Below are 26,029 nucleotides of genomic sequence, written 5' to 3' on the forward strand. Positions count from 1 at the left end.
GTATGCAACTCGTTGCAAAACTCGATTTTTACAGCACTCGTCATATTTATTCAACTCGGCAAGCCTCGTTGGATAAATGTACGACTCGTGCTGTAAAAATCATCATTTTGCAACTCGTTACATAAATAACTATAGTAACGAGTTTGATATCATAGCAAATTCTGCTCTCCGATTACTATCAATAACATATTAATATCAAAATTGGTTATTGAAATATTTTCCGAATTCAATGTTAGGGATGATAGACAAATTATGTCACGCAAAAATCGACCATTTTCAACACCTCCCCCCCTCCCCCCTATGTCACACTTTTTGTATGAGACCTTAATTTTTTTTGTATGGGTCGTCACGTTATGCAAAACCCCCCTCCCCCCTAAAAGCGTGACGTAATTTGTGCATGACCCCTTATAAGTTGTTAATGAAACTAACAAAACAAGTTATTGAAATGGTTTTAGAGGAACATTTTTTTTGTTATGGAATTTGTTATTTTGCCGCTTATGACAGACAAGTTTATAACACAATATGTTACGGTAATAACTTGAAAATAATCGATTTTATTATTCAGTTATTTTGCCCAAAAAATACAGCTCATTATGCTGTTGTTAGTCCCTTCTGCTTGGGCTCCGGAAAGGTCAAATCGCTGTGCACGAGATATCAGTCGACCCTGCCTGCCTTCTGATATTTTTTTTATTTTTTGCCCGAAAAGTTGAAAATTCATATAGTGAAACTCAGAATATCGTAACATTTGGATGACTTGTAGCATACCATAAATAATTGCATTTTAAGATAAAGTGGTCCAAGAAGTAAAAGTTTTTCAAAATCAAAAATTTTCAAGAAATCCTAACATTAGATCCAAGTGGCGATTTCATTTTTTTTTGTTTGAATGATAATCTATTGTAGCCAAATTGTGTTTTGGGGCATCAAATATGTATAAATACAAGTTTTTTTTTCACGTTTCCGTGGTCTTGAGACCAAAGGATCAATTTCAGTCAACTCTTCATCTCAACCCGTGTATTAAGAAACTATTATTACAAATGCAATACAAACTGTTTTTGCAAATCATTTCAACAGCTTGAAAAATCACTCAATCACACGAATGAGATGGATTAATAATTGATCTTGGACCAGTTCTTTTCACAAGTGGTTTGACAGCACAACGATTATTTCTATTCAAACATCTAGTTTAGGTGTTACCCGTAGATGCTCGAACCAAGCTTTGATCTATTGACGTCTACGAACCACTCCATGATCTGCGTTTCTATGTTAGGTTAAACATTCTTCAAACAAAAAACTAACCTCAGCAGATATGTGCATCTCCAACCTTCCATTATAATGTATTTTTAGAACACTTAGATAACTTCCTAAATTACTGCGTTTTATATTCATCAACGTTGAAAACGTTCTAAACCGATTCAATCGTCCGCACATCGTCGGACAGCGCCGCCGAGCCGGATAAAGCCGCACGTTAACATTGTGTGAGGGCATTCTTACACCCCGCCATCCCCAAACTGCCCATTATATTTGTACGTGCTACTACTCCTAACCCTTGGCATGCGGCTTCCCGCTTCTTAGCATTGAACTTGCAAGTAGAAGAATTTAAGCAAATCATTGCATTGTTGTGGTTCCTGTATCTACACCTATATGTAGTGTGCATGTCCATCATCAGCTCGAGAGCTAGATTTCGCGGCCGGATCATCATAAAAACGGAGTTTAGCAACATTCGCATTCAGATAAGCAGCGGCGAGTTTGAGCGCAGAAGCAGTGCATTCTACGAGTATCAAAGCATGATCTCTACTCTGATCGTCAAGTTGGTGAGATTTATTGTTATGAAGTGAAATTCCCCTTAATCACGAATAGCAATCTGATTGTTCGCAGTTGATGAACACTTAATCGAAGGTTTCAGATTAACTTTACTTGCTCTACGAACTTGAAATACTTGTCGATAAAAATACTAAACATTCAATTGAAAATCACCTTACGTGTTTTGTTGGCGAGAATTAGAACAACTAAAAGTCTTAACAGTATTATCTTTATTCCCCCTTTCTCCACGTTGCGGAATGTGAGGTGGCTGTAGGTACTGATACAAAACAAGCGCCAGAGCAGAGCAGTTGTTGATACAAGTGCACGAGGGGAACGAAATCCACGTTCAAGTATATTATCACTAACCTGGTAATGCCGTAAATGAATGAGCCGAACGGTTTATTACGTATCATTATTCGGAATGGATAGAAGTGAACGTACGTTGGCCGTTTGCGAATTGATGATCTCAGATGAATTGTCATTGGATTGTTCGAAATATGGACACCTATTAAAGATAAATTACGGCGATGCTCGATTTCGGGACTGCCCCGTTATCGTATTGCGCATAAACCGGAATTGTTTGCTTTATTGAGATGGCTGTCAATGTTTTCAGCGCAAAACAACATGATCAGTAAAAAAAATGCGAACCCAACCGAAGTGCAAATGAACATTACGTAACCGTAATCCAATATATTCCTTATGAAGGTGATTCGTAAATATTTTGAATCTTGCCCCCGGCAGTTATTGGAGTAGCTATGGTTTTTCTGAAATAGAGCCAGATCTTGATGGCATTCATCATTGGTGTACAGATAGGTTGCAACTATCAAGGCCAGGCGCATCAGGTCTTTGAATCTTTGAAATATTTGTTTTAATCTGTTTTTAGTTTCATTTTTTTTTTTTTTTTTTGAAAGGTTCCTAGCGGCACGCCGAGGGACGTAGAAACCTCTCCCATCACTGTGTGCACAATCGTCTCGCGTCTATATGGAAGAGCACGATGCGTTTGCGCGGACAACGACAGTTCACTAGGCCTTTGGATAGGATAGAGAACGTATTCCTTCAGAATCAGTTCACCAGCCGTGCACGGACATGTCGTCCAGTAAGACACTGTTGCGTACTGATTCAGAAGGTTACGGTAGAAGGTGTGAAAGTTTCGGTTTATTGTCATTTGGTCGAATTTGTATTTGTGTTTTTTTGTCATGTCTACGTTTAAAGAATGTTATTGTTCATATTTATGGTCTGCCATATAGTTCAGTAATCTTAGGTGTGCCTAAGATCTGTTAGATGGTCGATGTGTTTGTTATGTCCATTTTTGTTAATCCTTATTTTAGTACTGTTTTTTTTTATCTTTGCAAGTTGTATTTCGTCTACATCCCTAGCACTATCAGAAAGGTCCAAATAGGTCAAAATTAAAGAAAACCTTCCATACAGCCGAAAAATGTAAAAAAAAAATCTAATTTGTCATAAATAGTCTACGTTAGTCAAAGTCGAAGTAGTCAGTTTTTGTCGATTTCGTCTTGATCACACGTTAGCTTCGAATCTATAAGCATGCACTATTAAATGCTGCACTTCCCACTATTAGTTTTTTAGTTAATTTGAATTGATATCGCAGGAAAATATCATTAAGCACTAGGCATGAAACATATTAGGGTTTACTCACAAAACTATCAGATATAAAAATAATTAAAGAGAAAATTAAATCACGAAAGCACATCAAATGTTGAGAACTATGTATTAGCAAATTGAATACACGAGATACTACTAATTATTTCATATTTGAATTGAATTTTTTTAGTGTATTTGTTAAAATTAACCAAATAGTGGAAAGCCAATGCAACAGTTCAAAGTCTGCTGACTCAAAAAAGATTCCGAGACCCGTCACAAAACACAAATATTTTCATTATGATTCACAACGACTCTCGGTACCCTCCTAGACTCAGTCGACCGGAACTGTTTCCTGGGTATAGAAACTACTAGGCCCCAGCAGGTTCCTCCTGTATATCGAGCATTTCTGATAAATCAGCCATACTCCATCTGTAGCAGCCGGTTCGCAATGAACCGTTGGAGGCGCATTAAAGTGTTAAAGGTGATATTTTCATTACAAGAATTACAATTAACATCCTTCATTTTAATACCGTCAAACCCTGTGATCTTGGCCAGGGATTTTAATCTGTTTTTAGTTTCATGAGGATTTTGACTGGATGTTTTATCGATGTTTCGGGTGGCTTTCTCAGTCTTTAAGTCGAGAACGAATTGATTAATACTCTCCCGACATTTCGGCCGAAGGGTTTTGGCCTTTCTCAAGGCTCGTAGTGTCTAACATCTCCTGTGTAGATAGTTGCCTAACCATTTGTGTTTGGCCTGCCTTTTCTTTTTTTTTATTCTAGTTCATTTATTCGGGACTCAATCGCGTATAACGCTTTACGGAGCCGAGGATCTTTCTTTGTACTTAATAGTATACATTTTCATTTCATTTCATTAACTTTTTAATGATATCTGTTAGTAATGGGTGGAAGCCAGGGTACTCGTGGCAGCTCGAGGTTAGAAGGTCACATTTTGAGGGATGGACAGGGTAAGGATTGGGCCAAAGGTTTCACTGCTGCTCATCCGGGGGTGAATCGCATCTTGCTAGCGTATTCGGTGCCTTGTGGTGTTGGTACCAATTTGTTGTGGGACTTGGTCTTCCGAATGGCCAGGAGCAGCTTGGTAAAACAAAGAGGACAAAACAGAGAAAACAAAGCTGGAGAAAAAACACAAGCGAATTAAACTTTTATACCAGCAGAGCGAAGAAAGTCGAAGATACATCCCATGTATGTGACATCGCGGGTCCCCAACACATCTCTCACAAGAACAAAGGGTTGTCTACCTCGGGCCTCAAGGGTATCCAATGGTAGCGCTCTGGAGGCGTCATTATCCGGGCATTGCCAAACTACGTGGTCGATGTCATCATAACCGGAACCGCACTTAGTACATACATTGCTCAACGCGAGGTTAATCCTGTGTAAATGCGCGTCTAGCAAGTAATGGTTGGACATAAGTCTTGACATCACGCGAATGAAATTGCGACTTACATCCAGACCATACCACCACACTCGCAAAGATCCATTAGGAATAATGGAATGTAACCACCGTCCCAGCTGGCCATCTCGCCAATCATTTTGCCAACTTTGAAGAGAACTCTGGCGAACAAAATGGAAAAATTCATCATGTGAAATTCTTCTATTCTCATTGCCATAAATTGAGCAATGTGAGGAGACCCATACAAAGGTAATCTTGTATGATCTTTCGACCAGTGCACCCATCTGCTCCCTTATTTTTGTAAGAAAGTAAGATGGATGTTTTACAGGTTTCATCGACCGGAGTGCCTCAATCGAACTAAGGCTATCCGAGAAGATGAAGAAATGGTCTACGGGCATGTTTGAAATCATCCCCAAAGCGAAATTGATTGCTGCCAGCTCAGCAACATAAACCGAACAAGGTTCCTGAAGTTTGCGGAAAGCGGTGAAATTTTCATTGAAAACACCGAAACCAGTGGATCCATTTATGCGAGACCCATCAGTGAAGAATCTCTTACAGGAATTGACATTTTGGTACTTTTCGTTAAAAATGCGAGGAATAGATATACATCGAAGTTGATCTGGTATTCCATGAATAGCTTGTGTCATGGACAGATTGTATTTAACAGAGGTACTGTCATTAGTGAAGTGTACACGGGGAGGATTATAACTTGGTAGGCTTATGTCAGATGACATGTAGAACAGATAGATTCTCATGAATTTTGATTGAGTGTTCAGACTGAGCATTTCTTTGAAGTTTTCAATGACAAGTGTGTTGCTCACTCCACACTTGATAAGTAACCTTAGCGAGAGCTCCCAGAATCGGTTCTGGAGAGGTTTCACCCCTGCCAGGACCTCTAGGCTCGCATTATGCGTTGAGTGCATGCAGCCGAGAGCAATACGCAAACAACGGTATTGAATTCGTTCCAACTTTACTAGGTGGCAGTTTGCTGGTGAGTGGAAGCAGAAAGAGCCATACTCAATAACAGAGAGAATAGTCGTTTTGTAGAGTTTTATGAGGTCTTCCGGGTGAGCACCCCACCATGTTCCGGTAATTGTGCGTAGAAAATAGATCCTTTGTTGACATTTTTGCACCAAATACTTGATTTGGGTACCCCAAGTGCCTTTTGAATCAAACCAGACCCCAAGGTATTTCGAAGTCAAAGACTGGTCGATTTCTCTTCCCAAAAGATTGAGTTTCAGTTGGGCTGGGTTCCGCTTTCTAGAAAGCACAACCAATTGAGTTTTTTGCGGAGCAAACTCGATCCCTAAATCTCTTGCCCAGATTGACAGATTATTAAGAGAATTTTGCAATGGTCTTTTCAACATTTCTGCATGTGGGCCTTTTAGAGAAACCACAGCATCATCTTCAAGTTGTCTTAGCGTGCATTGTCTTTCCAAGCAACTATCAATGTCTTTCACGTAGAAATTATAAAGCAAGGGACTTAAACATGAGTCTTGGGGTAGGCCCATGTAGCTAATTCTGGAAGTTGTCAGTTGTCCGAGACAGTGCTGAAAAATTCATTTCGTCATATCTAAATTCAATCACCTACAGCTCATTTTAGAAGCTGAACCTGATAATATGGTATATGAAAAACTTGTGCGGCTAGACCAGCTCTGCAAGAAAGTCACGGAAAGACCGCTATTTTTTTGAATATTTAAGGTAAATGTCACGGACTACCTTCGAAAAATGCAAATGATATTCACCGTGAATATCATTTGGCATTTTTTTGAAGTAGTCCGTGACATTTACCTTAAATATTCGAAAAATAGTGGTTTTTCCGTGACTTTCTTGCAGAACTGGTCTAGCCGCACAAGTTTTTCATACACCATATTCTCAGGTTCAGCTTCTAAAATGAGCTGTAGGTGATTGAATTTAGATATGACGAAATGAAATTTTCAGCACTGGTCCGAGATTGAAGCCCATATGTTTTTCTGACAACAAATTATACAAGAAATTATTTAAAATTCCTGGAAGTCCACTATTGTGCAGTTTTTCTGACAATATGCCTACACTGAGGATACTGTTCGTATGTTTTTCATAGTTTACATCTTATGAATCAGTTATTTTTATTTTTTTCATCATTTCATAGTTCTCGTATGCTTTTCATGCATTGAAAAGCGAAATCCATAAGACTTGTCGTATGAAAAATCTCATAAGAAGCATCGTATGAAAATCATAAAACATATTATGAAACACCATTGCCATAAAACAACAAAACCTTTTATTGGCTTCTAACCACTTCTACTTCCGAAGTGTCGATGGGCGTATGAGTGAAGCACGCACTCGCTAACCTTGACGTTCCTGGTTCGATTCCAGGTTGCGATTTTTTTTAATTTGTGCGAAATATTTCATAACAATATGTATGATTGTCATAAGACATAGTTTCAGTTTTTATACGTTATCGGTATGATTCCCAAGTAACACACATGACATATAGGAGTTACGGCAGCGTAAGTTTTAGTTGTATAAAAGTAATTGTGACGTTATTTCAACATAATGTTAATATTACGTCAAATAAACGTCTATACAACCAAAACTTGCGCTGCCGTAACTCTTATATGACATGTGTGTTGCTTGGGTTTTCATACGTGAGTGTTATGAAATTTATACAGTAACAGTATGACAATAATAGTTGACGCTTGAATTCAAAATCATAGTTCGTAACTATGATTTTCGGAAGAAATTCTTGTGGCAAAAAATCATAGTTGATTCGTATGTTTTTCGGAGCTGCAGTATCCTCAGTGTATGGAAACTGAGTCAAAGCCGCCCTTAATATCCAAGAAAACTGAAGCCTTTTGCTCCTTTTCCGCAAAGGCCTGTTGAATATCTGTTGAAAGCAACGCTAGACAATCGTTTGTTCCTTTGCCCTTGCGAAATCCGAACTGTGTATTTGAAAGCAAGCTATTCGATTCAACCCAATGGTCGAATCGCCGCGATAGAATCATTTTTTCCAACAATTTCCTTAAACATGATAAATTGATAACATAGCAATTAGGCGGTATAAATTATGATCAGACGCTGATTATAATTGGCTTTTGAATAGCTATTACTTTGACCTGTTTCCATTCTAGCGAAACAATGTTGTTCTCCATGAATGAGTGGAACAGATCCAGTGGTCGTCTTTTCGCGATATCTGGGAGATTCTTAAGAAGATTGAACTTGATCATATCGCGTCCCGGAGCGGAATTGTTTGATGAAAGAAGAGCCATAAAAAGTTCCAACATAGTGAAGGGTCTGTCCAGAGAACCGTCTCTTGGGGATGTTTCCCAAGAAATCGGTTGTGCTGGGACTGAGTCTGGGCAGACCTTTTTCGCGAAGCTGAATATCCAAGGGTTGGAGTATTCGTCACTCTCATTAGAAGAAGAGCGATTTCGCATGTTGCGAGCCACTCTTCAAAGCGTTGTCATTGAAGTTTCTCTTGAGACACTTCATTAAGTGTCTCTCAATAACTACGCTTCTTCGCTTTCAGCAGGTTTCTCAGCTGTCTTTCGAGCTTAGCATACTCTTGATAAAGATCTGAAGTACCGTGTCTACGAAAAGTTTTTTAAGTTTTTAAGTTTTTAAGATACAACTGGGTGCAATCATCATCCCAGCCTAGTGTGGCTGGTCTTCTTTTGTAGGTTGCACTTGGAACACGTCGTTTTTGTGATTCTAATGCACTCTTGTATATCAGTTCAGACAGGAATCGATACTCATTCAGAGGTGGGAGGGGATTGAATGATTCGATGCCAAAAGATAGGGTAATTCATGTATTTTGGACAGGCTGAGGACAACGTTAGAAAAATCGTCCCCTAGCTTCCTTAGAAAGGAATTGATTATTTTGCAAAGTTACTATTACCCTTATAATATGATTGCACTTTCCGTTCCTGGTGATAAAAAGCTTAACGAACGCATTTTAAGCTGAGAAAATCACAATTTCAAATCACCTGTTAGAATTGCATTTTGGACACCGAATATATGTTTTGGACACCCTCAGGTATATATAATTTGGACAGGGCAATTATCTCAATGTTTAACCATGAATACTGCTAGATCATGAAAGTAGCATAAATTAACAAGCATTTTCTTGTAAATAATCAAATTTCTCCGCTTAACAGGCATCTTTTTTGATAACTATTACAGTTTTTGTTAAAATCGAGGAAATATCGCCAGAACCACATAATACGCCTCCAAGTATGCAATCGCATAGCATCCCCATGTAGTTCGTCAGATGACCAAGATATATTTACAGTAGAAAACTTGTAATGTATTTTGGACACCACCTATTTTAAGCGTTTTAGATGAATGTTAAGAGATTGGCTGCCCAATGCTTCTTTATTGAACAGTTTTCATTGCAATAAGGCTTTTGAATTTCTTACAATTATCAATTCAACGATTCTGAGGTGAATATTGTATGTGACTGTGAAGTGTATGTCGTCTTGCATACCTGTGCATTTGAGGGGTTTTAGTGAAATATTTTACATTTTCGACAATTTTGAAGTAAATTCTTAATTGTTAAGCGTATTTTCAACGTAAGTCATCAGAATAGGGTCTGTTTGATCCAATAATCGATATTCAGAAGTATCTACTTTTATTAGCTCTCCGGAACAAGACATACATCACAGTGCATGTCCAAATTATATACATGTCCAAATTATATTTTTTACCCTACCGCTTCTGCATACTTTTGCCAATCGATATTCCTTGTGAGGTCAAAAGGAACCTGAATTGGTTGGTCTGACCTTTCACTATTATGCTTTATGGTGGTTATAATGGGTAAGTGATCACTACCTCGATTACACTAGTTTACTGCATTTTTGAACTCGGTAAGCTAATGATCACTGTTGGTGTAGAATCATGCCCTGAGTTCGAAAACGCGAAAGAAAAAAAATACAGTAGAGCGGAAATTTTTTCGACTTTCCATACAAGGTTGATGATTCAAATTCGATTTTTGTTCTATTTTTAAGCAAAGTCGCTCACTTCAAACATCTTATTCTCCGTAATCAATGCTCCAATTGAGCTGAAATTTTTACTGTAACTCGCCTACATATGATATGTCAAATAAACTTTAAGAAAGAACTTTTATGTTGATTTTTTCTTATTGAAAAACATACATTTCTTAAAAAAAATTTAGGAATTTTGCTAAAATTGAAGAAGATCGTCCCTAAAACTCGCTAATATCTTGAATTTCATCAATCTGACGCAAAACCTGTATTCAGATGATCGAATGGTATTGTATTCAGCTTTTAATTTATGGAAAAAGATTTAAAATTAGTTGAACAATACGCAATATATTTGTATTTTAGTAAATTACATATTTTGAAAAGTTGCAAAACTCGATATTGAGCTAAAACTCAAAAACTGTTCTACTTAAAAAAAATTTAAGGTCGGTTTCGAATTCAGCACTAAATTGTGCTTCAAAAATTTTGGTCGTTAACAGAAGTTCACGACTTTCGTTTTATTTTGTAAACTTGTGTTACCTTCCACAAGCAATCGAATGATAGTGAACTTGACCCCAGTGATAGGTCGAGACTACTTTCTTTGCCGTCAGATGCAATACGTGTCACTTCACCTGTATTTAAAATGTTTAAATTGAAATCGTCGCACAAATCATAGAAAATGGCCGCTCTATTATCGTCATATGGTTCGCCCCACCCTGTACCATGTGCGTTCATATCACCCAGAATTAAAACTGGATGTTATAGTGTAGAAACCGCATTCCAAAGATGACGGCGGTTGAAATTCTTGGAGAAATGTTAACGGAAGCTACGCAAAGTTCTTTACCCTTTACGTTTATTTGGCAAGCGACGATTTCTACGCCAGGATGAGTCGTGATTGGAATTCTATAAAATGAGTAAGTCTTTTTGATCCCCAAAAGAACTCCCCCATAATGGTCATCTCTATCCTGGCGTATAATGTTAAAATCGTGGAAGTTGAGTTCATCTTCAGAAGAAAGCCATGTTTCACAAAGGGCAAATATATCACAATCAGAGTTGTGAATCAAAAACTTAAACAGGTCTAATTTAGGTTTTAGACTATGACAGTTCCACTGTAGCACAGTGATCATATCTTGTACCTCACTTGATAAATTATCCATCGAAAGATATGATCGCAGCAAGGAGGGGCCATGATTGTGTCAGATTCCGAAGATATTCTTCTACTGTAGGTATAAACATATCAATAATGCCTCTAAAAGTTTCTGAAAAGCTGAGGGCATCATATAAGCGATCCACGAGAACCCTAAAAGTAAACAGTCCTCGCTTGGGTCTAGGAGGCTTGCTTGAACTGCGAGGAACTTTGGTTGCTTTTTTCTTGCTACCTTGTCGAATATTTGTCTTTGAAGTGTATTTAACAGACGGAGACGAGGATGATAGATTCTTGCTACAACATGGATCTGAAGCAGGCATCAAATTTCTCACTCACGTGATCGGATTCCTCGGATTTATCCACCTCCGCGATCATGATTTTTTACTGCATGAGGTGAAAAATAAAAGTCTCTCACTCCAGCGCTCGCGATAATTCTCTTTCTCTCCATGTACAACTCACGGATAAACAACAATGCATCAAATTTTTCACTCCGTCTCCGAGTCACATACCGTCTCCACCGATGCACGTTTTGACGTTTAGTATTGCCGTGTTTACATTAATTGTTCTTGTTTTCATGGCCATCTAGATAACATGGAACCCCTCAGACGCCAACCAGGTGGAAACATGGGTTGGTGCAGACTTAGCAAACATTTTCTCCTGCGAGAACAAACGATTTGTGAGTGAGCGCTAGTTGGAGAGAGCATACTTTTATCACGCCAAGGAACCGGAGTGAGAGCCTTTGCAATCGACTATGGATGCAAGGAAAATATCACAGGCTGCTTTATCCGGATAATATCGCTGTGTGATAGATCGTTACTCGCGTGATTGAGGGAAACATTTGGTGCCTGATCTGAAGCTAAGGGAACCTGATTTTTCGGAGTTTTTAAATTTACCCCGCCTCCTTTGACATTAGGCAAACTTTTGAGGGAAGACTTCAAAAAGACCTTTCGGCGCAATCCCGGGGAAGATGATGACTTCCTTTTTCCAGGTGCGTGTACCTCCGAAAGAGATCCACCCTCATCAGTTTCGCCATCGTCCTGATCATCGGAAGACAATTCCTGATAGGGATTTTCAACTGGGACAGCTGATTCAGACACGGAATCTGGTGTTTTAAAAGATTTCACCATCTCCGCATAGGTCTGCTTGGAGCGCCTTACAATAGAGCGACTCTCATTTCGAATGCGTCTTTTGTAAGCCGGGCAAACTTGCAAGTCTTGTGGATCTCCGCCACAGTAGTTACATTTTCCGCTTCCTGTGTGCAAGAGTCCTCCAAATGAGCTTGGTTGCATTTGCCACAACGGGGCTTGTTGTCGCAAAAGCTATCATTGTGACCAAACTGCTTGCATTTGGTACAATTAAAAACCTTCGGCCTAAAAAGATGCACTAGGTAAAAACCACCATCGATTACAACAAATTCCGGGAGGACGGAACCTGGAAAAGTTTCTCGTGCTGGCACATAGACCGCGTATTCAACAGTAAACGCTTCGTGTTGAGCAATTTCATTTGCTGCTTTGTAGCTAGGTGCGGTAACACGCAGCTTGGATGCTTTCACTTGGTGAATAACGGTCCCAGGATACTTACTAGTATGGGACACGCTTGTATGGAAAAATAAATCCTCGCTCCAGTCGACTTTTTAGATCCCATTTAGGTCCCATATGAACTGTGCAAAATTTCAGCGCAATCGGTGAAACTATAATTTAGCGCAAGCGGTTCAAAGTTTTCATAGGATTTACTATGGAAAAAGTTACACTTTCAGATAAAAATCCCAGAGGTCGCCCTTTGTCTCCTTAATTCAAATCGATCAACGCTTCTTGTAGAAAAATAATTTATAAAACTTTCCTTCGAAGACCGCAAAACGATTGGATACTTGAGGAAAAAGTTATTAATTTATTACCGATTAGTGATCCTACGAATGGCTTTTTGTTTTGTTTTATCAGCAGCACTGCTGCTGCCGTTGTTGCAAGGGAAGGGGGTCATTCAAATATGACGTCCGTTGTTTAGGGGGGAGGGGGGGTCTGAGAAAGTGTGACACTCCATGTATAAGGTATACAAAATAGCGTGACAGAGGGGGGAGGGGGGGGTCTAAAATTCCCAAAAAATGATGGACGTCATATTTGAATCGGACCAAGGCGAGAGTCATCACCACCCCCAAAAACAGCAACAGCCAAGGCAGCAGCTACAGTGCTGCTGATAAAACAAAACAAAAAGCTGTTCGTTGGATCACTAATCGGTAATAAATCAATAACTTTTTCCACAAATATCCAATCGTTTTGCGGTCTTCGAAGGAAAGTTTTATAAATTATTTTTCTACAAGAAGCGTTGACCGATTTGAATTAAGGAGACAAGGGGCGACCTCTGGTATTTTTTATCTGAAAGTGTAACTTTTCCCATAGTAAATCCTATGAAAGCTTTGAACCGCTTGCGCTAAATTATAGTTTCACCGATTGCGCTGAAATTTTGCACAGTTCATATGGGACCTAAATGGAATCAAAAAAGTCGACTGGAGCGAGAATTTGATGTTTGTCCCATACTAATACTTACGCGTCAGCTCTCGAGAAATCGAAAGCATATTCAATGGTTTGCATTTGCGCCGGAAATAAACAACGAAGATGGCTGATAAAACCGCGTACGAGCAATGATATCATTGGAAGGCGTTTCGCCTCCAATCGAATCGTCCATGTGGAAACAAATTTATGAAAAATAACTCAAAAGTGCAAAAGAGGAAGATAAAAACCTTAAAGTATTTACAGTGCACTTTCTTCCTTAGGACGACAACTGTTTGGTTTGTAAACCAAACAATGTTAATAATATATAGAAAAAAATTAAGCGAAAAAAAAACTTGTACTAATAATATACGAATTCAATTCTTATGTTTATTTTAGCGCACCCTGTAGGATGCAAAAAAAACGGTATTGAGAAAGAAAAAAAAAGAAAAAATAACTAATAAAAAAAAATGTTCTGTTATTTACAGTTTGTACACCCTTACCCGTATACAGTAGTTTGGGAAACACTGTTATGGATGTCAAAAAGAAAAAAACACGTGGTCGAATTCGCGACTACGAAGGTTGATGAGCCGGGAAACACTCTTTCTTCCTACGGGGTTTCTTATGGGAGTATGAGTGAAAAAAAAGCAAAAAATCTTCCCTCCTTCACTTTCTCACAGAAAACCGCAAACAAAATCATCACCTTCGAAGTCCCCATTGTGCACTGGGGATACAATAGACAAAAGCGATCAAAACAAATTGGGCGGACAAAAGAATGTATCGAAAGAGTGATACTTATCTGACCGGAGCAGGTAGATACTTATCACAGGCAGGCAGATGGTAAAGCTGTCCGTCACGTCTACCTTCGCACCCGTCGCCGCCGTCCTCTTTGTTGACGGAGGGGCTGATGATGGCGATAATGATGACTTTTGGATGCGATTACCTGCATATTTACGAACTGTAAATGCAACGTTTCTCATACTGTAGATGACTATTAACAATTGTCATTTAACCATCTTTCAAACTGTCCGAGATAACAGTAAGCTAACCATACCACGTACAGATTTGCCAGTTTGACAAATGGTAATCCGCCAAATTACAGTATGATGTATAGGCGGTTATGATAGGTTACCATAAAAAATGGCTCGTTTTCTCGAACAAATTTTTCGCAAAACAGTAAAGGATACGGTCAATTTACTATCCAGTTTTTCAAGCAATTCACCGCATGGCAAATGGTTAGAGAACAGTAAAACAATAAATCTGGAACGGAAACGAACAATGTATGTGATATTGTTGATTTAGGGTCATCTATGGTATATTAAACTTATGGCATATGGTTCTATTGCATTTAAACCGTTGAAATAAATAGTCTGTAATGCGTTCACCAGAACATGTTTTATTCAAAAAATATTCCACCTCGGCTATATCTCCAAAGTGCATTACTTTTGTCGCCTTCCACGCATAATACTGTCCGGAATTACCCGACTTTGGATGCATGCAATCCTAGATCCGGTGGCACCTACGATGGTTACGGAAACTTCGTCCGAATGGGGGCGGATTCCGTACAATATCTGCATACAGCAGGAGTAGGGTTACCATATTGTTCACACATGAAAAGAGTACATTCAAGAATTTTGATAAAAGAGTACAAAAGAGTACAGGAATCGATTAAATACTGTTTGACACTCGTGAAGTTTTTTTTATATTTAAATTCTGTGAACCATACTTGACACCTAAAGATAGGTAAATTTTCTAACGAAGTGAAAAAATAAAGTTGTGTCTACTTAAGACATCACTGGATAGTTATTACAGCAGTTTCTAATTTCACATTTTTTCAGTATTCATGCCAACTATTGACCAATCCAAATACTTGTGTGTTAGTGATTTATTTTAAATTTCTTTCGTTACGAATTAGCGAGAACTGTCAAATTTTTGTTCTCCCGTAGATGGATTTCGTGAAATAGGTTTCGTAAGACTTTTATTTTTTTTTTGTGAAATGGACCTAGTGTGATGATTAAAACACGTGACGCTTACGTCGAGGACCCAGGATCGAATACCAATCCCGACAAACTCGCTAAATGTGAGTTCTTTCTTCGGAAGGGCTAAAATCTCGTTAATACAGATTACAAACTTCTTTTAAGATCTCAATGGAAAATGCAACTCACTGCTTCGTTCAAGACAGTTTAAAAAATTGAGCCTGCTTTCAAAAGCTAGCATATTACAGAAACGAAATACTTTCATCATTATTTACCCTTCCGATTATTGCACGTCAAAGTGAAACCATTTTTGCAAAACAAATTAATAAACGACAGTTTTAACAACATTTTTCAGCAAGGAGCGAATCATAATCTGAATGAATTAGAGTGATTTCGATGAAAGAAAGGGAAAATTAAGATGGCCTTTCTTCTGCAGATAAGACCTCTCGGTAAAAGTGATTCTAATTTGTAGCATGCTGATTTTTTTACTACTTGTAAGGTTATTTTGACTGATATGTATATTTTATCAGAAAAATGTAATTTTGCAATAAAGAGTACAATTGGGCCCATTTTACCAAAAAGAATAGTACGCCCAATTTTTTGCTGAAATAGAGTACATGTACTCTAAAAAGAGTACGTCTGGTAACCCTAAGCAGGAGAAATCATTCCACAATCCATCATAGTTGCACAGAGTTAGGTGGAATATGGCTCATGCTGTTGACGAATTCTGCAATAATTAACATCCGATGAGTTATATGTACCACCTAAATATACATATGATGGAATAATCATGCAATACTTACCCCTGTCTAATCCAGGCTGCTCCAGCTACTTCTACACTGAACGGCGGCTTGCGGTGACAATTACTATTCTGAGGGTCAATTTAAATACACAACGCCACTAAATTTGTGCAGACTGAATTTCGATTCAATTCAACAGAATTATGTTTTCAATTTTACCATGGACTCGATTTTCAATTAAAAAAGTTTCTGTTGGCAACCGGATTCGAACCAAGAACCTTGACATCACCAGGCTCGCACGCCACCACTCGACTATCGAATCAGTTGATGTAAGAAGAAACAAAACGCACGCATGAAGCGTTGTTGGGTCGTTGATCATGTTTTGCCATGGTAAATTTAAAAACATTTTTGTGCTTGTCATTACTGCTAGCCGTCTTTCAGTGTACTTGTTTGCCGCAGCAAAATTTTAGTTGAGTTTCAACACACGAGTGATCTCACGAAAGATTTCGTTTTTTTTCTGCTAAGAAACTGCAAACTGCAAATGTTTGACCTTTACAAATACTAATGTGTGCAACAGTTTGGCTAACTGTTAAATTTATGTTGCATACAGTGATATACACATGTATAAGTGTGTTGCGCAAACATAATCACAAACCATTTGAGAAATGGCCATTCCATATTCCCACCATGTCTCACAAGTTTTCATCGCTACAATATCTGGCAATGTCTGCACAGTATATCATACTGTTACAAATTGGTATGCGTTACTTAGACTGTTCCTGATGGTCAAATGCTTCGAGTTTCATAGTTTTCAACAGAAAAGTACCTGATTGTGGTACAGTAACATTAACAGAAACAGGAGACATACTGTTTGGAACTAAATCCAAACTGTAATTTTTTATGCGGGATATTCCTTGATCTTGACCTGTACGATGATGCAAGCACCTCGCTTCCGCGTTGCGCTGGGTACCACCTTGTGACACTACACTTCGCACAAGCAGGAGAACGCACGATATAAAAAACCTTCCGCAATTGGGTTGTTTAGTGAATAATATATTGCTATTTTCTATAGCCTAATCGAAAGAGCTCATTTTTCTGAGCATAACGTGATTTTATTGGATTCCAATACCTTTGTTTTGATGGTTAAATTAACAAAACAGTTTTCATTTTTGTCGATAGAATGACAGTTCAATCGATAAAGTGACAGTTCGACCCGAACAAAAAAATTTCCCCATACAAACTTTAAATGCATTTTAAAAATAGTTCCCGAACTCCGAAAATTATGAAATTTTGGATTTCGAATAATTGTTGGGTGGAGAATCCGATTATGAAATAATCTGGATACCCCTAAAGAAAAAAACTCTACTTCTACGAGGTCTATCGCGTGGTGAGATACGGAGCACACGTCCGACTCGTCCGAATGCACAACAGGGAATGACTCTACGAGAATATCAGAAGAAATACCGTGCAAGTTATTGAAGGAATCCTTGGAAAACCCTTGGTGGAATTACTAGAAAAAAAAATGAGGGACTTGCAAGAAAATTCCTAGAAAAAACCTTAAATATGAACGCTTTGGAGGATTTTCTGAAAGTTTTCCAGGAGAAATCTGTGGACGAATTTGCAACTATTCGTCAGTTGCTCTTTCCCCCGAGAGCGGCTTACACCTGACCCTCTTCTGAGCATATGCTCTAACGGACCCGGAAACATGGATATCGGCGAACGGTAACTCACAATGGACCCCCAATCGGACTGGAAAAGGAACAAAAGCCACACATCAACATGCTCGTGCTCATCATTCTACAATGGACATGGTAGAAAAGTGACAGCAGCGCAAAGGCAACCAGTTCTATATAGAAGAATTAGAATAGAACAGATTTAGGCGCTGTGCAAAGCGCAGTTGCCAATTGGAATCGCTCACGCAGTGCCCTAGTGGACAAAAGACCTGTAAATTAGGTTAAGGTTAAGGTTGGAGAATAAACGTAGTTCGTTACCAAATGTGTCCGTTAAACTGACATCATAGCATAGCATAGCATAGCATAGCATGAATACTTGCACAAATCTTAGATGGAGTTGCAAAGTTGAATATTTCCATTGACATTTCTGATGTCGCTACTATCTACAATGTCATAGATTCACTCAGCTCCACACACCTGGCCAAGTCCTTGCAAGCATTTATAAATCCCTTCATCAACTTAGAAAGAGCCCAGAACTGAAGCATCTTCCAATAGTTGAAAGGATGTTGAAAATAGCGAATTTTCAACTTATATGCAGTTATAAAGTAAATATACTGAAGTAGAATTATTTATAAATAAATAATATTGGAAAGATCTCACCAATTGTTGTGGGGTTTTTGTGTGGTTCGATGCCGATCATCTAGTTGTCTTGATTAATGTTCTTCTCCGTAAAGAACAACACAATACTCAGCAAAGAACAACACAATACTGAACATTAAACACCCGCGCATCTATTGTTTTGATTTTCACTCGAGACAATAGCGAACGCGATCGATTATGCTGCCATACTCACCCCTTACAGGAGCGATGCATGCACAACAAAGAACAACACATTACTCAGGTGTCCGTTAAACTGACATCATGCCTAAAAAAGGTCTCATGGATCACATCGCTTAACAAATTGCCGTCGTTATTGACTTCATAACGCTTGGGACACCTTTTAAAAGTGTTCATTGAGGATGGCACCTCAAAGTTCCATTTGTTGTGTTCTTGCCAAATTGTCTATCGTCTATTGTTCTTGCCAAATATGGAGTAGCAACTACGAATTTTATGGTCATTTAGGTTCATGCTCGAAACTTGCATTTAACATCATCAAAAATATTTTGAATTTTTTACTTTTCTTCTCCCCCCACAGTTAACATCATCTCGTTAGCGCAAGGAACAGCCATCGGATGGCTATCGCCGTTTCTCCCGCTACTAGTTTCCGCCAACGCTCCCCTCCACACCGGCCCAGTAACGGATATTGAAGCTACGTGGATCGCTTCGCTGCTCTGCGTAGGCGCCATCTTTGGGACGGTCCTGTTCGGATGGTCGGCGGACAAATTCGGACGGAAATTTTCACTCTGCATGGCCTCCATCCCGCTGCTCGGATTTTGGGCATGCATTGCCTTCGGTGGATACGTGGAACTATTGTACCTGGGACGGGTGCTAGCAGGTTTGGGCGCTGCCGGAGTATTCCTCCTTGTGCCGCTTTACATTACAGAAATTGCGGAGGATAGGTTAGCTAAACATGCTTAAGTTGATCTCAGTAAATGCCATTAACCAAAAGCTTGCAAGACTAACAATGATTGATATGATAAAAATATCGCATTCTCAAGATCATGTCAACCAGTTTACTGAGCACTATTGAGCTGTATGCAGGTAGTACTAGACTAATGATTTTTTCTTGCTTTGCAGAATAAGAGGCTCTCTAGGATCGTTCTTCATTCTGTTCATAAATATGGGCACGTTGGTATCCTTCGTCGTTGGAAGCTATGTATCCTATCACATCACATCGTACATTCTCATGGTGCTGCCGATCGTTTTTCTTCTGTGCTTCATGCACTTTCCGGAAACTCCACAGCATCTGATCCGGTGCAACAAGATCGAAGCAGCAGAATGTTCGCTCAAATACCTCCGCGGTTACACAACCTCTCCGGAACATGTGGAAATGCTGAAGGGCGAAATGACGACCATGATCAACCAGGTGTACCCCAACGGAAAGGACTCCAGTGAAGATTCATCGATAAAGTTGGCGGATTTTGGTATTGATGAGAAATGATCTTTAGACGAAAATTTAAATTAACCATTTTGAAACTATTTTTCCGTTTCAGCTCCGTTCTCTACCAAGAAGGCCCTTCTCATAGGAATGGTTCTGGTTACATTGAATCAGTTCTCGGGATGTTTTGCACTCATAAACTACACCGCCAACATTTTCGCAGAATCGGGATCGGATCTGGATCCCAACTTGGCCGCCATCATTGTGGGAGCAATCCAAATATTTGGATCCTACGTGTCCACAATGGTGGTTGACCGTTTCCAACGAAAGGTAACTCAGTTGAATTATGCAGTATGCACTTCACATCCACTTTACAGGCATTTAGTTCTCGGTGGCCTCAGTTGCGAGTTGGCATAGCTTGAATAGGGGTAAAAGGGTTGCCATAAATGAATGTCCGCATCCGTGCGGCTCAAACAGCGTCTGTTCTGGCATCCAGCGGCTGAGTAAGAAATGCAGCATCACGCCCTACTAGATCCAAGGTGGTAGCCCCATCAGCGTGAGCGTCCCAGTATTGGTTGGGAGTAACATAGGAGAAAATACGACTCGATGCTATCGGCAAAGACCCACGCGACGAAATAAGGACTACGATTGGAAACTTGGAACATAGAATTGTAAGTCACTTGGTTTCGCAAGATGTGACAGGATAATCTACGACGAATACATCCCCGCAACTTCGACATCGTGGCGTTGCAGGAACTTTGTTGGACTGGACAGAAAGAGTGCAAAAGCGGGCATCGAGCGGCTACCTTCTACCAAAGCTGTGGCACCACCAATGAACTGGGAACAGGATTTATAGTGTTGGGAAACATGCGACAACGTGTGATCGGGTGGCAGCCGATCAACACAAGGATGTGCATGTTGAGAGTTAAGGGTCGTTTCTTCAACTACAGCATCATCAACGTCCACTGCCAACATGAAGGGTGACTCAATGACGAGAAAGAAACGTTCTACGCGCAGTTAGAGCAAACATACGATGGTTGCTCGCTGCGTGACGTGAAAATCGTTGTCGGCGACATGAACGCGCAGGTAGGAAGGAAAGTACAGACCGGTAATCGGGCGAAACAGCTTGCACACCGTATCGAATGATAACGGCCAGCGATGCGTAAGCTTTGCAGCCTCCCGTGGTATGGTAGTCCGAAGCACCTTTTTCCCCGCAAAGATATCCACAAAGCCACCTGGAGATCGCCCGACTATCAATCAGAAAATCAAATCGACCACGTTCTAATCGACGGTAAATTTTTCTCGGATATAACCAATGTCCGCACATACCGCAGTGTGAATATTGATTCGGATCACTACTTAGTAGCTGTATGCATGCGCTCAAAACTTTCGACGGTTATTACCACGCGTCGAAGTCGAACGCTGCGGCTCAACATCGAGCAGCTGCGTAACGTAGAAGTGCCTCAAGACTACGCGCAGCAATTAGCAGTGGCCCTACCAACGGAAGAGCAGATTGACACAGCTACACTTGAAGATGGCTGGAGGGACATCCAATCCGCCATAGGTAGTACCTCGGCTACAGCACTAGGCTTCGCGACTCCAAATCACAGAAACTGGTACGACGGCGAATGTCATCAGTTGAAAAACGAGAAGTATGCAGCATGGGCGAGAATGCTGTAATACCGTACGAGAGCGAATAAGGCACGTTATAGACAGGCGTGGAACAAACAGAACTCAGTCTTCCGGATGAAGAAGCGCCAGCAGAAAGAACAAGATCGCGAACCGATGGCAGAACTGTACCCCGTTAAGGACACACGAAAGTTCTACGAGAAGCTGAACCGCTCGCGCAGAGACTTTGTGCCACAAGCCAACATGTGCCGAGATAATCACGGGAATATTCTCACGAGCGAGTGTAAGGTGGTCGAGAGGTGGCAGCAGCATTACGATGATCACCTCAATGGCGACGTTGCAAGTACCGAAGGTGGCGTGGTAACAGATCTATGAGTATGTGCACAGGACGAAAGACTTCCGGCCCCTGACCTTCAAGAGATTGAGGATGAGGTAGGCCGGTTGACAAACAACAAAGCCGCTGGAGCAGATCTACTTCCAAGCGAGCTTCTAAAATACGGTTGAGAAGCACTGGTGAGAGCACTACACTGGGTCATTACCAAGATTTGGGAGGAGGAAGTATTACCGGAGGCGTGGATAGAAGGTATCATGTGGGTGACAAGTTGGATTGCGGGAACTACCGCGCGATCACACTACTCAGCGCTGCCTACAAGAAACTCTCAAATTTTATGCCGCGGCCTATCACCGATTGCAAGAGAGTTCGTGGCTTCATGGGTGAACGCGCTACAGCAGACCAGATGTTCGCCATCCGCCAGGTTTTGCAGAAATGCTGCGAATACAACGTGCCCACACATCACTTGTTTATCGATTTCAAATCGGTGTATGATACAATCGAGCGAGAACAGTTATGGCAGATTATGCACGAATAGGGATACCCGGATGAACTGATACGATTGATCACGGCGACGATGGACCGAGTGTTGGGCGTAGTTCGAGTATCAGGGACACTTTCTGGTCCCTTCGAATCTCGCAGAGGGTTACGGCAAGGTGATGGTCTTTCGTACTTGCTGTTCAATATTGCTTTAGAGGGTGTACTTAGGAGAGCGGGGATAAACACGAGTGGAATGATTTTCACGAAATCCGTTCAGCTGCTTGGTTACGCTGATGATTTTGATATTATTGCTCGTAAATTTGAGACGCTAGCGGAAACGTACATCCGACTAAAGAGTGAAGCCAGGCGAATCGGAATAGTCATTAATGTGTCGAAGACAAAGTACATTATGGCAAAGGGCTCCAGGGAGGAGTCACCGCTCCCGCCACCCCGAATTTATATCGACGGTGATGAAATCGAGGCGGTTAAAGAATTCGTGTACTTGGGCTCACTTGTGACCGCCGAAAACGACACCAGCAGAGAAATTCAGAGACGCATTGTGGCAGGAAATCGTTCTTACTTTGGACTTCGCAGAACTCTACGATCGAATAAAGTTCGCCGTAACACGAAGTTAACTATCTACAAAACGATGATTAGACCGGTAGTCCTCTATGGGCACGAAACATGGACCCTACGTGCAGAGGACTAACGCGCCCTTGGAGTTTTCGAACGGAAGGTGTTGCGTACCATCTACGACGGAGTGCAGATATAAGACGGGACTTGGGGAAGGCGAATACATCACGAGCTGCATCAGCTGCTGAGAGAACCAACCATCGTCCATACCGCGAAAATCGGGAGGCTACGGTGGACGGGTCACGTCATCAGGATGTCGGATAGCAACCCGATTAAAACGATTCTCGAGAGTCGAGAGTCCAGTACAAGAAGATGTGGTGCACAGCGAGCTAGGTGGGTCGACCAAGTGGAGGACGATCAGCGGACCCTACGCAGAGTGCGGAACTGGAGACAAAAAGCCATGGACCGAATGGAATGGAGACGGCTACTATGTACAGTAGAGGCCACCCAGGCGTTAGCCTGATCAAATGAATGATGAATCGTACTAAAAGAACCACTAATCGGAACGGAGCGGATTCGAGCAACGACGTTACTTTTGTAGTCCTTGTCTCACAGGTAGTTCAAACTGGATCCTTACTGTCGAAACGACGGTTCGTTACAGTATCAACTACAATAACAGCAGGTAGCAGAAATATCATACTTCAATGACGAGGTATTAGGGGGCCTTCCATCGTGAGCGTAACTTACTCGGTCCAAGCGATTCTCTCGCGTACATGCGATGCCTACGCAAGTCCACACCGCCGTAAAAGTAGCTAAACGTATTGAACATAGTCATCATATTTGTGAAGTTTGCAAAGTGATGATGATGATGATTGTGTACCCACCATCAGCGCAAGGATTACCTATGGCTGCAGAGTCATACCGGAACGGAATGATCTACCTGATGGTTTGTTGTAGCAGGGTAAGCTAAATTCACTGGAGACCTTCGGAAAACAACATGATAATTGTTATCTCGTGACAAAGTCTGGCCACCCCACGAACATTTGCCCGGAAACCAGTTCATTTAACTTCCTTAGGCTACCCCTCCGAAATCCCCATATATGTCATGTTCAAATATAAAAAGTAATAAGGAACGAACTCACCGGGTAATCCTGACCAGCTGGTTTTCTATGTTTGGCTTTGGTCTCAGCATGCAAACGGTCCAACCATATTAAATGTACACTCGTTCACACCGCTCGTTGATTCTCCGATCGTCCATCGAAGAATTCGAAAAAAAATACATAAGCGAGAGTACCCGACGCACTGAAAAACAATCTCTTGGATACTAGCATTCCCGAACTCGGAATAACGACGAACACGAGCACCACGATGCGGGCAATGTGGTCTCTTGCCACCGAGCCATTGTCGATCGTTTACACAAAGTGCGAACAAAAAACACAAAGAAAAATGCAAAAACGCGGGAACGACGAAATGCGGCAAGTTTCAGCCTCCGCGCCCTGCTTGTCACTGTGAAGTTTGCAAAGTATGCATAAACCTATATCACTTACAAAAACTCTAATTTCTTATTCTTCTATGAAAAGCTATTATTTAACCTACTATCACTTTCGTTGCCCTCAGGGACTCTACATCGGAACGGCATTCGGCTCAGCCATTGGACTGGCTGCCATGGGAGTTCACGGCTACCTGAAGCTCTCCGGGTACGATGTCAGTGCGATCAACTGGATCCCGGTGGCCAGCTTGTCGTTTGTGATATTCATCGCTTCGTGCGGCATTCTGCCGCTGACCTTCGTGATTTTGTCGGAGATCTTGCCACAGAAACTGCGCAGCTTCGGAGGATCCCTGTGCACCACGTTCCTCTGGGTGGTGAGCTTCATTGTGATCAAGTACTTCCCGGTGATGGTGGAGGTGCTTGGCATGCACGGCTGCATGTGGACCTTTGCCGGATGCTGCATGTTCGGAATGTTCTTCAACGCGCTGTTCATTCCGGAAACACGAGGCAAAAGCATCGAAGAGATTACGCTCGCAATGGAGGGAAAGAGCAAGAACTGAGTGGTGATCGTAGAATGAATGAGAGTGTACGATGCGAACATGAGATTGAGTGCCATTAGGGGCTGTCCATAAACCACGTGGTCATTTTTTGGGACTTTTCAACACCCCCCCGGTTGGTCATTACTCCATACAAAAATTTTTATTTGTCCATACAAAATGGTCATTGACCGAACCCCCCCCCAATGACCACGTGGTTTATGGACAGCCCCATTAAGAGGTTTTACGCGGCCAGAGCAAAGTTGTGTGTAGAGAGTGATGAGTAAGTAACGGGTTATTTAAGCGTACAACGCAATGTTTCCTATTAGTTTCACGTTTTCTCATTAGCTTTACTTGGAATAAGAATTATTATAATTTATCTCAACAAATTGTGATTGATGTGATAGTAATAAATTGCTTTCAAAAATAAATAATGAGATTATAAAAGTGTGTTTGAATTATCATAAGAAAACCTTTATCAATTACGTCAAGGAGTGCACTCAAATCCTGCCGTGGGCAACGAGAGCAGCCTTTTTCACATGCGTCGGATCACTTTACGGTCTTCGAAAATGTTGCTTGACATATTGTGGATTTGGAAGAAAACCGAAGAATGAGCATCGCTCAAACTTCACTGCATTACTAGCGAACTTAAGGGGAAATGAGACGAACTCACCATGGTAGTCAGAAGCATTTTTCCATGGTGAAAACAAAAACTAATTTCACACAAAATTCCGAACTTGCTAAACTATTGTACCCGTGCGCTTACTATTTTTAATAAATTAATACTTTTCAGTTTGCGTTTTCGCAAAAAAAGCCGATTGACCAAGCGATCGACATTTGCGAAACAGTTTTTCTAATTAATAGCGGCTAGCGTACCGTTTCACCGCAGACAGACGTTCAAGTTTGACTCAGCAGCTTGTGTAAAAACATGGCCGCCACAAATTGCCAAGTGGCAATCAGCGAACAGATGGCGTTAGCGACGTTCATATTCAATCGCTGCCTCACATGTGTGCTGCGACCAACAACTGTCACCACGGTCGTCTTCCAGCCGGATGGCGGGAAAAGACCGCACGTGCTGCACGCTAATAATGTTTCCACATAATTTGTGCAGAGTAAATGACTTTTATTTAATGTCTTAAATCTTTTGCACAAATTAGC

The 26,029-nt window shown here is 40.8% G+C and overlaps 1 protein-coding gene across 1 annotated transcript in view; it reads left to right on the plus strand.

The window, feature by feature from the left end:
- Nucleotides 1–24,948, plus strand: part of LOC109433136 (facilitated trehalose transporter Tret1) — a 39,309-nt gene extending 14,361 nt beyond the window's left edge. Inside the window, exons 2-5 of the mRNA XM_019709531.3 lie at nt 18,991–19,354; nt 19,533–19,879; nt 19,949–20,163; nt 24,464–24,948. Coding sequence (XP_019565076.1) covers nt 18,991–19,354; nt 19,533–19,879; nt 19,949–20,163; nt 24,464–24,895 — 1,358 coding nt within the window. The 3' untranslated portion in view covers nt 24,896–24,948. The remainder of the gene's footprint in view (nt 1–18,990; nt 19,355–19,532; nt 19,880–19,948; nt 20,164–24,463) is intronic.
- The last annotated feature ends 1,081 nt before the right edge of the window (nt 24,949–26,029 follow it).

The sequence above is a fragment of the Aedes albopictus genome, chromosome 2 (assembly GCF_035046485.1).
Source record: "Aedes albopictus strain Foshan chromosome 2, AalbF5, whole genome shotgun sequence".
In the NCBI taxonomy this organism is placed as follows: Eukaryota; Metazoa; Arthropoda; class Insecta; order Diptera; family Culicidae; genus Aedes; species Aedes albopictus.